Here is a 15369-nt window from a genome sequence, read left to right as displayed (position 1 = left end):
ACAGCCCGGCCGACCCCGCCTCAGCCAATCAGGAGCCAGGACGCGGGGCCGTTGCTATGGTCTCCAAACTGCAACACTCCCCAGGCTCTGCACCGGCGAAAATGCAAGTGGGAGAAGCCGGGGCGGGTGCCTGCCCCCGCCTCGCGTCCCGTGCCCCCGCGAGGGGCAGCCGCAGCGCCCCGAGCTCCGGGGCAGCCTCGCGGGGCCCCCTGAGCTCCCCGCCCCCGGGCCGGCGCGGCGGAGCTGGGTGCAGACGTGGCCAGCCTGGGCCGGGAGCAGCCAGGTAGGACCGGGGCTCTGGAAGTCCCCGCTGCTTTGCAGCTGCATGGGGAGGCGAAGGTGCCAGCCCCACGCCTATTAGCTGCCCCTTCTCGCTAAGAACGGGTCTGCTTTGGCTTGACTCTGCTGAGATTGTTTAGCTTGAGACGCTGGGTCTGCTGGCTAGCTACAGCAGGGACCTTAGCAGCTGTCACTCACTCCAGCCTCAGCCTAGTAATGCCTGCTCTCCACTCAAGCGTTTTAAAAAATTCCAGCATCATCTTGAGGTTGTCAGCTTGGCATTAGGAACACCAAACTGGCCGGTCTGGTTCTTGACGGAGCGGCTAAATATTTTATAAAATGGAGCAAATTTCATTTTGCAGGAAACGCAAGACGGAGGCTACCACTTACACTTGTTCTAAAGCAACATGAAGCACTAGAAAATTAGCATGATAACCTGAGCCTCTTCCAGGGTTGTGATGGCATGCCCTATACTTTGTGAATACTAATAAACACAAATGAGGACGAGAGAGATCCCAGAGTTCTGGAGCCTGTTGTGTGATGAATTATTGTGTTTTTTACTGTCTTTTACTGGACCAAAACTAAAGAATAATACAAGACCAGCCCATTTATAACTTCATATGGACACTCCTTCCCAACCACTCTTGTGATTAAATAGTTATAATACCAAGATTTCACAATGCACTTTTCATTCATAGATCTCAAAGTGCTTTACAAGTAGTTCCGTATCATTATCCCCATTTTACAGGTGTCACCCAGCAGGTCAGTGGCAGAGCCAACAATTGAATCCAAGTCTCCTGAGTCCCTGTCCAGTACTCTGAAAGGGGACATGTCACAATTAATTTCTTATATTTTATTATAAAGGAGGCCTGCACTGTCTGCACAGTAGTGTCCATCTAGCTTCCTTTTTATTGTATCATGCATTATTTCATTTTAGCTTTGGAAGGTCATATCTGATTTCAGCTCATTGTCATTTTTTTAAGGACCCCACAAATATTTTGAAGCAAAATTTCGAAGCAAAATTAACACAATTGAGTTTGACACACTGAATTTTGAAACAATTTATCTGGTTTTAGTTAAGGGGACACCATGACTGGGGAAGATTTGCTCAAAGACACTACCAGCGTCAAGCCGGAACTGGTTTTACAGCACTGGTTTAAACAATACAAACTCAGAGATTTGTATCCAAAGTTTTTCTTTAAAGTGAAACCAAGTAAATTTGGGCCACCCAAATCCAGACGTCGCATTATTATCGCACCTCCAATGGTAAGACCGGCTTCTGATGGTTCAAAACCCATTCAGACCACTGCCATCGATGAAAAGGAGGAAGCTGCTGCCTGGCAAGTGACCCCTGAGGTAGAAAGCTGTCCCCACACTCCGGAAGAACCTTCAGAAGCAAGAGATGATCTACTAAAGCTGGAAGCTTGGATAACGGAAAGGAGAAAGCTCCGCTCTCAATTGGATAGCCTTGTGGATGTTGAAAAATGGCTACGTCAAAAACTTTGCACCACTGAGCAAGAAGATAGAGTCCTGGAAAACTTACAAAACTGCAGAGCGGTGAGGAAGGCTGAAAGGAAGTTAGCTGCGACCAGAAATCTTGAAGTAAGTGTATGCCTCATTCCTCTGCCATTTGAATTACTGCACTGCAGCACTTGGAAGTCACACCTCACTATTACACTGATCATTTGAATTTAACAACTGTAGCTAAACAGAGGGAGAGTCAGGTAAGTTTTCTTTCTATGGGTGCTAGTATCAGTCATGTATCCTTGCAGATTCTCATCAGTAAAATTACAGAAAGTGAGATAATTATACAGCCAACCTATTCAGATTGTTCCCCTGAAGATAGTTACTTTACTTCTGCATATGAAGAGGTAACTCAGCCAGGCTGCATTGGAGGCGTTTCTCTGAAATTCTACCTTTTGGGGCAGCAGCTGCACTCTCCCGGAATTAGCTGAATATTCCATCCCTTAAAGCTGCAGATTGACAGGGCACAGAGCAGTCCATCTGAAAGTTCCTGTGTACTAACTCCCTGCTCCCCTGATGCTGGGCCCTGGCAATGCAGCTTTTGCAGTAACTATAGGGAAAACCCTGTGGTGAAAGACCCTGCAGGCTGGTGCTGCTGAATTCCTCCCCAATACAACCTCAGGCTCTGGGCATCCAGGAAGTTCAGAGTCTATTGCTGGCCCTCCCATCCAGTCCCTACCTCTCCCATCAGCACTGCCTGCACTATGCATAGTTGACCTCATGGAGTGATTGGGCGGTGTAAATGTGGAACAGTGCTGCAGAGGCAGCACTTCCGTCTTATGGGTCTCCAGGAAAAGCCTCCTGGATTCCAGTTCCCGCTGACCATGGAGGCAGAGGGGATTATATGGCCTCTTGTCAGGGTGAGGAAAGACTGAATCCAAAATAAGGTCATCTTGAGGGGTATGGAATATGCCAGGGCCAGGTCTTTTACTGGTGTAAATCAATATAACTCCATTAATGTCAATGGAGCTGTACCCATTTATACCAGCTGATGCGCCATCACTTTACAGTCTTCACACTTCTATGTCCTGAGTCAGGAAACCTGATTGAATTTCTCATTAGGATGAAACTGATCTCATGATTATTCTTCAATCTCTTCCAGAACCTGCTGCCAAAGCACGACCTGCCTCCTCAAAGAAGAGTCATCCCCCTTATCAACGCTCCCTATCCCCAGTCCCTCATCACACTGCATAACCTTCTGCACAAACAAAAGCTCAAGATGGTGGACTTATTCAGGAAGGCGGATAAGGACAAGAAGCAATTCATGAGATCAGACTTCATTAAAGTTATTAAGGGGGTATGCAGAAAACAGGTTAAGAATATAAGGCTGAAATTCTCCCCTACTTCTGTCGGTGTAACTCCCCTGAAGCCAATGATCAGGGCTGATCTCACAACAACAGGTCCTCCTTTCACCGTGGTTACATTGATTTTAGAAATGATCTATGGGGAATTAATCTTCAGAGATTTTACTCCACAACTTGTGAAAATCTGTAGGGAGAAGGGAAAGAGAATTTAGCTGCATATTTAGAAGACCCAAGAGATAGAGTGAATCCCAGCTGAGGACGAAACCCACAGTCACATTGTCCAAAAGAAACTCATAGGCCAATTCGGATTCTGCCCCGTGTGCAGATCTGCTGTTGGTTTCCATAAAAGTGATGATATAGCTTCCTTCAGTCTGAGGGAACTCAAGATGCTTTACAGACCATTAATTAGCCTCACAACTCAAGCTGTAGGTAGGGGTGTGTGAATGGAGAAGCAATGTGGTCCAGTGGGGAGGGCGCTGGACTGGACTCCAGACACCTAAGTTCTATTCCTGGCTGTCTTGCAGGCCTTCTGTGTGACTTGAGTAAGTCACTTCACCTCTTTGTACCTCAATTTCTCCTACCACCCTTGTCTGTGGACTGTCATTTACAATTTATGTGTACGGTGCCTATCACAACACAGCCTTGATCTCAGTTGGTGCCATTAGCTGTTACTCTAATATGTCTAGTAACAACACTTATTTGACAGATGGGGAAACTGAAGGCCAAAGATGCGAAGTGACTTGCCCAAGGCCACCGAGCCTCTCAGTGGCAAAGCTGGGACTAGTATCCATGGATCTTAATTCCCAGAGGTAATGGGCTTAATCTGCAGCAAGGGAGATTCAGGTTTGATATTAGAGAAAAAAAATCTAACTTTAAGGATAGTTAATGTCTGGAATAGGGTTCAAGAGAGGCTGTAGAAGTCCATCATTGGAAAGTCAGGGATGGTCTAGGTTTATATGGTCCTGCCACAGCACGGGGAGTGGGACTTGATAACTTCTCGAGATCCCTTCAGCCCTACATTTCTATGATTCTGTGATTCTCCAGCCACCAGGCGACACCATCTTTCAATACCATGGTAGTAGTGCACATGGAGCAACTTCAGAACTGGTCCCTAAGGCTTTATGGCAGCCTTCAATCTTCTTATGATCACATTTGAAATTTTTTCTTTTTACAGGCCAAAGTCCCTATCAGTGACAATGACCTGGAAGATGTGATCATCTTCCTTACTTCTTCAAAACGTGGGAATTTTATAACCAGTGACGATCTGGTTGAATGTCAAAATATATGGCTGGATACAATGAGAGATCAGACTAAACAACCTGGGGAGGCAAAAAGAGGTAAGAAAAAGGAACCCGCGGTAGGAAAATGATCTTCATTCTTAGGAGCATGGGAATCGCCACGCTAGGTCCAACCCCAGGTCCATTTAGTACAACATCCTGTCTCCGACAATGAGCAGCACCAGATGCTTCACATGAAGTGTAAGATGCCCGCAGTAGCAGATGTGGGATAACCTGCCCCACACATTAGGTCTCATCCTGCTCATTAATAGAGAATTGCTTAAACCCTAAATTTAATAATATCCCTTCCAGAATTTGGTTGACATTCTTGGCCCCCTCCAGCCAGATGGCTGAAAACTAGAACCTTTGACACAAATGCCTTCCACTCAAACTCTGGAGATCTGGATAAAATGGACCCAAGATTCAAGCCACCCCTGATTTTGCAAAACCAAAACCCAACCTCTACGTGAAAGCTTGTCCATGTACACGTGTTACCTTATGCTACAGTCTCACCAGTCAAGAGCTGAAAGGAGAACTGCCTAGAAGTGCTGAGAAATACGTAGCACTTTACAGCTTCAAAATGCCCTGCAAACATTAACTTATTCCTCAGAGCAATTAATTGATATTTCTAAAATGCTTAGAGAGCCTCAGAGGAAAGACACTAGAGAAAGCCACAGTATTATTAAAGTATTAGGATTAAAGACAAATATCCCACTGGGGTAAGCATCATTATTTGTATTGTACAGCTGAGTAAACTGAGGCACAGAGAGGTTAAGTGACTTGCTCAAGGCCCAATTGTAAGTCAGTGTTGGAGCTGGGAACAGAACTCAGGGTGCCTCACACCAAGTCCTATGCTCAGATGTTTCCTACAGACACTTATTTGGAGGGTTACAATTTAGTTCTCCCCCAATTCAGGCCTCTCTCTATTACTGTTGTTGGGAAACAAAGACCTGATTCTGAAGGAATGTGAGAGAAGGCAGCATTTGCCAAGTACTTCCAAGTTGAGCTTCCATTTAGGAAAATGAAATCAGACACCCAACCACACCACTCTCCAGCTCTGCCGGGTGTCATTAAAGGGCTCCCCTTATTTTAAGTCCTCATAATATGACCCTCCCTCCCTTTTCTTACATGCTTTGAAATGGTTAATGCTGTTGACATTTAAAGCATCATCCTTGGCTTCTGAGCGAGCAGCCATTGAACCAAACAAGGCAGCTCATGCAGCAGAGCTATTGTTTCAAGCTCCCTGTTACTTCAGGCAGACACCACTGCCTTGGTTACGTTCGGGTCACATTTTGATGGTGAAACCGTAACAGCGAGAGACTTTCTTTTTTTTCAACAGAAAGTTGCAAGTCAGAGTCTGGAGAATAATGGCGAGCCCTTGCCACCCTCTGTCCCCCCCTCCCCCAAAGTTGGTTCTGGTCTCTCCACTCCCTCTGCCCCCATCTAGTCCTCCTTGCAGTGGGCACTTCGGGAAACACTGCTGTATGATCAACGTTACCTAATGTCAAACAAATTCTCTCTCAAATAAAGGTGGGAGGTAACATAGGCCAGCGGCGAGATGGGGAATCAGGGGATCTGGATTTTGGCCCTGGCAGAGATTTACTTGTAAAAGTCAGTCTGCCGCTCTGTATCTCAGTTTCCCCATGTATAAAATGTGGATAATGACACATCCTCTTTTTTGTAAAGCTCTGTGAATCAAGTGTGATCATTAGTAAAGGGGGTGGAGGGAGGAGGGTCAACATAAACCCAGGAACTCTTTAGTTACTTTCAAGACTTTTCAATAAAGCGCTTTAAGGAATCATTTCAAACTGGAGGTGGGTTAAGCTGTAAAATGCGGGTCTGGCTACAAATCTGGATCCAAAGCTCGAGGCTGTTGGTATCCAGAGTTCTGGTCTACGCCTGTTGCTAACTCAAATTTGCACAGAAAACAAAGCCCCTTGTTCATTCTTTCATGAGTTCTGATCAGTTCAGAAGTTGATTTTCTGCTACATGCTAAGATAATGTCTTCGTTTCTTGTGATTCTACAGCATGTCCCCGATTTCATACCCGAAAAGCTGTTTCTAAAACTGTTAGTCGTCCAGCATCTGCTGCTGGCAAAACCAAAGAGACACAGCCACTTGCTCCTAGTGAACCTGGAGCAAAGTTAACACTGTTAGAAGTTCCCCCTATCAACACCGAACCGGATCACAGACCTCTAAGCTATGAAGAAATGGAGGAGATTGGGAAGAGATGCAGAGAGAGGAAACGATGGGAGAAGGTACTGCATATCTGCAGAGAAATTATTCATTTACTTATGCTTTGCATTTCAGGCCTTCCCAGGTGTGTGACAGATTGAGGATGAAATAGCAGTTTAGAAAAACCAAACCAAAACAAGGGCTTTTAATGAGAATATTATTGATTAGTAATGTTTTGCCTTTCTGTATATAGCACCTTCTATCTGACACTCTCTCTTTATAAACAATTAATTTTGCCTCCAGCACTCTGAGTTATAGGTATTTTATTCCCTTCCTTACAGAAGGGTGAAGAGAGGCACAGCTAAATGTAAGTGATTTACATACCCCAGAATGGAAAGTCCATTAAGGTCATCTTTTCTACTCCATCTGCTCACCAAAACAGGATTAATCCCTATGGGATATCTGCAAGCACTTTGTCCTGTCTTGTTTTCAATATATCCCGCAGCAGGACTCACAATGAGTCAGCAGCAGAGTTGGGAATAGAACTCAGGAGTTCTGTCTCCCACCACTATGTGCTCTAACCACTAGGTAGCACTGCTGCTGGGAGAGGTTCTTTTAAAAAAAATAAATAAATCAGAATGCATTGGGCCAGCTATTTGCATCTTCTGAAACTAACAATCTCACCTCCCAGGGTTGATGAACCTCCAGTGCATACATTGTAATGGAAATTAATGCTAAAGACATTCCAAGAGCCAGGGGAACAAAACTATAAGGCTCATTTTTTTCAAAAGATCTCTGAAAAAAACAGCTACAGTGTTTTCTAGTGCAAACTCTTGTGCAATTCACTGCTGTGTAGACAACTAATGCACCACTCGAAATGGGGCTTATGCGGGATATTAACATCAACATTAACAAGTCACCGGGACCAGATGGTATTCACCCAAGAGTTCTGAAAGAACTCAAATGTGAAGTTGCGAAACTATTAACTAAGATTTGTAACCTGTCCTTTAAATCGGCTTCGGTGCCCAATGACTGGAAGTTAGCTAATGTAACGCCAATATTTAAAAAGGGCTCTAGAGGTGATCTTGGCAATTTCAGACCGGTAAGTCTAACGTCAGTACTGGGTAAATTAGTCGAAACAATAGTTAAGAATAAAATTGTCAGATACATAGAAAAACATAAACTGTTGAGCAATAGTCAACATGGTTTCTGTAAAGGGAAATTGTGTCTTACTAATCTATTAGAGTTCTTTGACGGGGTCAACAAACATGTGGACAAGGGGGATCCGGTGGACATAGTATACTTAGATTTCCAGAAAGCCTTTGACAAGGTCCCTCACCAAAGGCTGTTAGGTAAATTAAGCTGTCATGGGATAAAAGGAAAGGTCCTTTCATGGATTGAGAACTGGTTAAAAGACAGGGAACAAAGGGTAGGAATTAATGGTAAATTCTCAGAATGGAGAGGGGTAACTAGTGGTGTTGCCCAAGGGTCAGTCCTAGGACCAATCCTATTCAATTTATTCATAAATGATCTGGAGAAAGGGATAAACAGTGAGGTGGCAAAATTTGCAGATGATACTAAACTGCTCAAGATAGTTAAGACCAAAGCAGACTGTGAAGAACTTCAAAAAGATCTCACAAAACTAAGTGATTGGGCAACAAAATGGCAAATGAAATTTAATGTGGATAAATGTAAAGTAATGCACATTGGAAAAAATAACCCCAACTATACATACAATATGATGGGGGCTAATTTAGCTACAACTAATCAGGAAAAAGATCTTGGAGTCATCGTGGACAGTTCTCTGAAGATGTCCATGCAGTGTGCAGAGGCGGTCAAAAAGCAAACAGGATGTTAGGAATCATTAAAAAGGGGATAGAGAATAAGACTGAGAATATATTATTGCCCTTATATAAATCCATGGTACGCCCACATCTCGAGTACTGTGTACAGATGTGGTCTCCTCACCTCAAAAAAGATATACTGGCACTAGAAAAGGTTCAGAAAAGGGCAACTAAAATGATTAGGGGTTTGGAGAGGGTCCCATACGAGGAAAGATTAAAGAGGCTAGGACTCTTCAGCTTGGAAAAGAGGAGACTAAGGGGGATATGATAGAGGTATATAAAATCATGAGTGATGCGGAGAAAGTGTCAAGTATCAGAGGGGTAGCCGTGTTAGTCTGGATCTGTAAAAGCAGCAAAGAGTCCTGTGGCACCTTATAGACTAACAGAAGTTTTGGAGCATGAGCTTTCATGGGTGAATACCCACTTTGTCGGATGCATGTGGAGAAAGTGGATAAGGAAAAGTTATTTACTTATTCCCACAATACAAGAACTAGGGGTCACCAAATGAAATTAATAGGCAGCAGGTTTAAAACAAATAAAAGGAAGTTCTTCACGCAGCGCACAGTCAACTTGTGGAACTCCTTACCTGAGGAGGTTGTGAAGGCTAGGACTATAACAGTGTTTAAAAGAGAACTGGATAAATTCATGGTGGTTAAGTCCATAAATGGCTATTAACCAGGATGGATAAGGAATGGTGTCCCTAGCCTCTGTTTATCAGAGGGTGGAGATAGATGGCAGGAGAGAGATCACTTGATCATTGCCTGTTAGGTCCACTCCCTCTGGGGCATCTGGCATTGGCCACTGTCGGTAGACAGATACTGGGCTAGATGGACCTTTGGTCTGACCCGGTATGGCCGTTCTTATGTTCTTATAAGAATGTGCATGGGCCTTGTACTGGCCCTCCATACAAAATGGATTTCATCCACAAACCGGTGCCTGTGCTCATGAAAACACAGTTACCCATTTTGCATGCACAGAATTCCATTTGTACACACAAACATTGCCTTCTGAGCCACCTTCATCCCTGGCGTAACTTCACATAGGTGAGTGGAATTACACCAGGGATTCATTTAGCCCTTTGGCCATGAAAATGTTCTATCCAGCTACACTAATGGGGACCTGCCCTTTACTTGCAGGCCAAGGTCAATCCAATACAATGGCTGGAACGCTGTCGACTGGTGAGATCTGGAAACAAGGCCATTGATGAACACTGCTTGCCATCTACGATGGAGAGTGAAATGGGGGAAATAACTGATCAGCATCGAAGGACCTGCTACATGGTCTATCTGCAGTGTCTCAAATTATGCAAAGAATATAACATTCCACTTACCGAAAAGGTCCTGGAAAAAGGTAAAGCAAAACCTTGGGCTTGGTGTAAATGTGCTACCTCAGAACAATTCAGGCTAAGCTTTGCCCCCCAGCCCAAATGCATGGCTCTTATTTTAGGATTTCCTATGGGTGGGAAACAGACGCTAAGTAGATGGGTGAAGAATGAGGTGTATTTGTAGTTCCGGGAATAGCAACAGGATTGATCTAGCAATGGATGCTGCTGGTTAGGATTAAAATACATTGAGAGCGCTAGGTAAGGATTGGAATAGCAAGCGGTGCTCCAAATCAGGATTGAGGCTCCTGGGGTAGAGCGGTGTTAGGAGATTCCAGCTCAGCATAGCAAGAGATACTGCAGGTGAAGGCAAGAGATGGACTGGCACATGTGGGATGGAGCAGGACTGGAATAGCAGGAGTCCTGCAGGTCAGGATTGAAGAGCATTGGGAGAGCTCTGTAGATTAAGCTTGCACAGGGTCTGCCTGCACTACGCCAGACTCAAACCATTTCTGTTAGTCCCTCACTTCACTGAGCTCATAATCCATTCAAAACGTTGAGCAGGTCATGTGCCATATAGTTATTACTGCTTTGTTTTTATTGCGTTCTTTGCTGACAGCCCTGCTGTACCCAGGAGACAAAATAATCAAAGAAGGAGCATATGTGCGGAAGATCAGACAGCCGGGGGGTCCCTATACAACAATGGATGGGAGTCACCACCAAAGACGACTGCTTTTAAGCAGACAAGGATTAAGAAATGCATTAAAAAGGGACGCCAAAAATGGGTTTGTTCAAAGAGTTTCTACTGTAGTGGACCACTTAGTTGGCTATAAACCTATAGTGATTTATCTCCGAGCAGCAGCACGGCCTAATGGCTGAAACACTAGGCTGGAAGTCAGGAGACCAGGGTTCTTTTCCAATTTCTGCCACTGATCTGCTGTGTGACCTTGAGCAAATCACTTCACTTTTCTGTTCCTTTGTTTCTCTTCTTGCCCTTTGTCTATTTAAAGTGCAAGGTCTTTGCGGCAGAGACTTGGTGTATGTCAAATGCCAACACAATGGTGCCCCAGTCTTAGTTTAATAATAATTAAAAGGGATGCTGGTATAACATCAGTAGGCAGGCTTCAGGCTTTTTTTTTTTCCCCTTTTTTTTCTTTAAGGCAAGCAGGCAAAAGTTGTTGGTTTTGGTGGGGGGTGGGAATTTTCCTCCACTAGCTCAAGTGTCTCTTCCAGGGCATGTGTACACTATAGCAGACGACCATGTTTGCTTTAGGTATGGAGCATACAGTTTCCAGTGCTGGTCCTATATTCTAGTGTCCATGAGACACAAGGGAAAGTCACAGTATGCCCAATTCTCCTGTTACTGTCACTGGTTTGACAACAGTGTAACTCAGAGTAACTCCACTGAGGTCAACTATTTACGTGGATGTAAGTAAGAGAAGAATCAGATCCAATGAGTGGAAATGTTCCTGCTGCCATCTTGTGATTCATTCCTCTTTGCCCAAACCCCATTTTGCTGGCCCTTTTGACGAGACATGATACAGCATCCAATATGGTGTGTATCTGTATTGGGATGAAATACATTCGGGGGCAGCCTCTGATAAGATCATGACAGTGAATGACCCAGATTCTCCTCTCAGTTACACTGACACTGTTGCAGTGGTGTCAATGTGTGTTGTCATCTGTACAAAGGGGCTAGTGCTACTTACCCACCTACCTCATGGGGCATTGGGAGGATTGCTTCATTGATGTCGTACAGTACCTTGAACTTACCAAGTGCTATACAGATGTTAAGTATTCTTGTGTACCATGATGATGGTGAAAACCTGAATGGAACATCTAGCACATGTACAATTACTTATTCAGCATCTTTCCTCACTGCATTATTATTTATGTAGCTCCACGGATACACCTGATAATTTCAGACATGTAGAAAGACAAGGGAATTTTCCCCAATGAGCTTCCAGTCTGTTGGTTGAGATCTCTACCAAAAAGTGTATTCATAGTTTGAAATGATTCCTGTTTGATCTTCCCTGCTAGAATGCATGGTACAGGGATTAAGGGGCAACTACATGGAAAGCAGAAGGAATACAGAGGCAGCTGGATGTCATTTGAGGATTATGAACAGTTAACAAGGTCTGTGCAGAGAATGGTTTACTCCATACACAGTAGCGAAGCAGAGGCAACCAATGGCTAAGTTGGCTTCAAGAACACTCTTTCCCAACAACCAGTCAGACACAGCTTTATTCAGAAGCTACTGGAGTTCTGAAGCCTTGTCAGTATGGGGGAGTTTTACTAGTTAGACTGATACAGTTTTACAGAGTAGGTATACCTCATATGTAGATACACTTGTACCAGAATACAGGTGGCCATATGGTGGGTTATAAATACATATAATTTAATATAATTTTGCCAGCATTTGTACTGTGGTCATGGGTGGCCAGTGACTCGGCCATTGGGGGGAGACTAGTCCCCTCTCCCTCCTCTTCTTCCCCCCTTCCCACAGGAGCCCAGAGCACCCCCAGCGCTGGGTCACTGGGCAGCACAGACGCAGTGCCCCAGCTCTGGAGTGCTGGGCGACACGGCCGCAGCACCCCCAGCCTCTGGGGTGGCACGGTCCGAGCGCTAGGCGGTCAGCGTGGCCCCAGCGCCAGCTGCCCCAAGTCCCCACGGCAGGCCGCCCAGAGCCAGGGCAGAGCGCCAGGAACTGCAGGAGGGGGGCCAGGATGTTTGGGGAGGCACAGCCTCCCCCAGCCTATGATACCTGCCGCCCATGACTGTGGTTTCATTTCAGTACGTGGCTCTCTGCCACTTTCTATCCTGAGCTGTTCTGCCACGTTCCTGTTAAACAGCTGCCACATTCCACCCCACAATTGGCTGCATTTCAGTGATGGCTAAAGAAATCCCTGGACAATGAATATAATTAATTGAGCATTTTGGTTTCTTTAAGTGAAAGGCATTATATAAATGTGTTACTGATTATTTAGCTCATATTTTTCAGACGTCTGCACACGAAGTGGTCCAATCTGGACTACAAGTCTCACGACAATAACTTCTGGCCAGGTCACCTTCTGGACAAGCTGCGTATTTACCTCCCACAGATAGCGCCTAATCAGGAGCATGCCCTGTTCAGCTATGTTCAGCCAACACCACCTGTCTATCCTGGCGTCTACAACCCACACCGCAGCTGGCCAATCAGTGACCAGGGATACGTGACCTATGGAAATACTGAGACTCAAAAGTATTGATGTTGTCTGGGACAGTAATGCTATGCATAATGAAAGCTTTGTGATCCCTCAGTCACCTCCGTGGACTTAGGCCACCATCATAAGCAAAATAAAGCTATCAAAGTACGCATTCCCAAAGTTATGGGGGACTTGACAGAGCAGTTGACTTCTAGATTGGCAAGTTTCTGTTCCTTGTGACTCATAACACAAGACCTGGGGACATTCAATGAAACTGAAAGGTGGCAAATTCAAAACTGATAATATTAGACTGTGGAACTTGTCACCATAAGACATTGTTGAGGCTGAGAATTTAGAAAGATTCAAAAAGGGAGCATTCATAAAGATAACAAGAATACAGACTTGTAATAGTTAATGCTAATAAAAATTCTGGGAGAGATATTAACCTCATATTTCAGGACAAAAAACAAACTAACTATTAAGGATCAGGATAAAACCTAATTTGGGGGTCAGGTTATTCCACATCCACCTATTGTAGAGTTTCTTGCACTTTCCATTGAAGCATCTGGTGGTAGCAACTGTCCAAGACAGGATTTAAAAGTTTATTAGAAAATGTTTAAGAATAGATGATACAGAGAGTTTGAAACGTCAGTTATTGGTCATCGGGGGTGACATACAGAGTATAGGGGGATGCTAGTATTTTGGTATTGGACAGCACATAACATATACAGTCTGCAATGTCCCCAATGTGGGGTATACGGTGGGTGAGTTCAAGATACAGTCAGCAAGCAGTGAGGGTACATCACTCATACAACAGTTAAAGACAGTCATGGGTATAAATAAGCGGGCCGGGTAATGGGGATAGGATGACCCTCACATGGCAGAGTTCAGTTCAGTTGGTTCAGGGCTCAGGGGATAAAGTCCAACAGGGGAGGTTTACAGGTCTGTTCTCCCTTGTGGGTGTATGAAGTCACGCCGGCTCACTCTTGGTATTGACGGTGGCCTACTACACTCAGATCTGACTGAAGCTGGCAATTCCTCTGTTCCTGTGATTCAAATCCAGCTCTTTGGTGACCTGTGTAAAATGCACTTGGCAAGTCTCAGTCTAGTTTCTACCAGCAGATAGAGCCAAGTCACAAAAACCGCCATCACAACTAGCCACACTTACTGGCAGCCTTGGGATGGAAGAGTGAGTGGGCCATGGTGGTGACTAAACTAACTTATCACACTCGTAGAAATCAGGGTCAAGGCACATGGGTGTGGGAGGGCAGGGAAAACTTGCTCTCCTGCTGCCCACGCTGTACCTGTTCAGAAGGATTTTGATTTCCATGATAAAAATGTCTTGATGGACCAACACTTGAAACCTGCCAATTCTTACACAGCCTGGGGATACTAGACTATGAGAGAAGGAGCACTGGTTGTTGGGACACTGGTCTTATCCCGGCCCCTTTGAGCAGCACGATGGGATCTTTGACTGCCACCTGCTCAGCCAGAGATGGGGGTAGTGACCCCAATTTAACAGGCCAAGGAAAGATTTAAATATAGATATAAATAAATAAATGTACCTTTATCCTCCCCTGCCAAAAAAAAAAAAAAAAGGCAAATCTCATAGAGAAGGGAATTTTATCTTAAAACATTTTTCAACAGCAGGTTCTGACACAGAGGTTTCATACTATACGGAATGCAGGTTTTAGCTATTCATTTTGAATTGTATTCTCTTTCTTCAAAACACAGTACATGTAGCAGTCAAATGGAATTTATGGAGATCTCTCAGTAACATGGAACTGTCTGGTTAAATTGTATACAGCATAGCTAAATAACCATAATCCAGGCATAAAGATCTTTCCTTGAAAATATTTATGAACAGGCTAGTTAATAAATAGAAAAACTGAATGTTATGCACCTCACAGTATTGTGAATAGCTGGTGCCAATCAGAAAAGTGTAGTTACAAAAATGCCTCAAAAAATAAAAATCAGGTTTGGTTTTTACATTAAGGTGTGGCTTTATTCATAAAATACAATGTACACAATGGATTAAAAAAAAATCTGCTCTAGGAATTACCTTGGGGAAGCTCACTGGCCTATGCTGTGTAAGAGGTCAGAGTAGATGATCACAATGGCCCCTTCTGGCCTTTGAACATATGAAACAATAAATTGCTTTATTCAAATTGTTAAATCACTAGTCACATTGGAAACTTTCAGAGTTTACAATTCTAACGGTGATGTCTGCTGAGCAGGCTGAACGAACCTACTTCATTGCTTAGCGACCCAAGTGAAATTCAAGAGAATGCGCCAGCATGTGTTAATACTGATCAGGCTTGAGTGGAACGTTAACTGATGATTAACTGCACGGCTGGGGAAATGTGTGACCAGGAGCAAATGACCAGCGGTGTGCTGCTATTTTAACAGAAAATTACAAAGTATAACATCCCAAGAGATCCCAGAGTGCTTTGCAGGCATC

At 44.3% G+C, this 15369-nt stretch overlaps 1 protein-coding gene across 1 annotated transcript; it reads left to right on the top strand.

Moving 5' to 3' along the window:
* Positions 1–147: 147 nt before the first annotated feature.
* On the top strand, positions 148–14832 carry EFCAB12 (EF-hand calcium binding domain 12). The gene is made up of 9 exons (XM_045022664.1): positions 148–283; positions 1356–1881; positions 2906–3100; positions 4282–4444; positions 6412–6641; positions 9539–9752; positions 10343–10508; positions 11764–11859; positions 12725–14832. Exons 2-9 carry the CDS (start codon positions 1369–1371, stop codon positions 12969–12971), a joined length of 1824 nt encoding a protein of 607 aa, XP_044878599.1. The 5' UTR covers positions 148–283; positions 1356–1368; the 3' UTR covers positions 12972–14832.
* Positions 14833–15369: the final 537 nt, after the last annotated feature.

This window comes from Mauremys mutica, chromosome 7, assembly GCF_020497125.1.
Source record: "Mauremys mutica isolate MM-2020 ecotype Southern chromosome 7, ASM2049712v1, whole genome shotgun sequence".
Classification (NCBI taxonomy): domain Eukaryota; kingdom Metazoa; phylum Chordata; order Testudines; family Geoemydidae; genus Mauremys; species Mauremys mutica.
This window is presented reverse-complemented; position numbering and strand designations above follow the sequence as displayed.

Excerpts from the sequence above, each read along its gene's own strand:
- EFCAB12 (XM_045022664.1), top strand. The coding sequence starts at position 1,369 with ATGACTGGGGAAGATTTGCTCAAAGACACTACCAGCGTCAAGCCGGAA. Across the intron at positions 9,753-10,342 it reads CGAAAAGGTCCTGGAAAAAG|CCCTGCTGTACCCAGGAGAC; the intron begins GTAAAGCAAAAC and ends CTTTGCTGACAG. Across the intron at positions 11,860-12,724 it reads GATTATGAACAGTTAACAAG|ACGTCTGCACACGAAGTGGT; the intron begins GTCTGTGCAGAG and ends CATATTTTTCAG.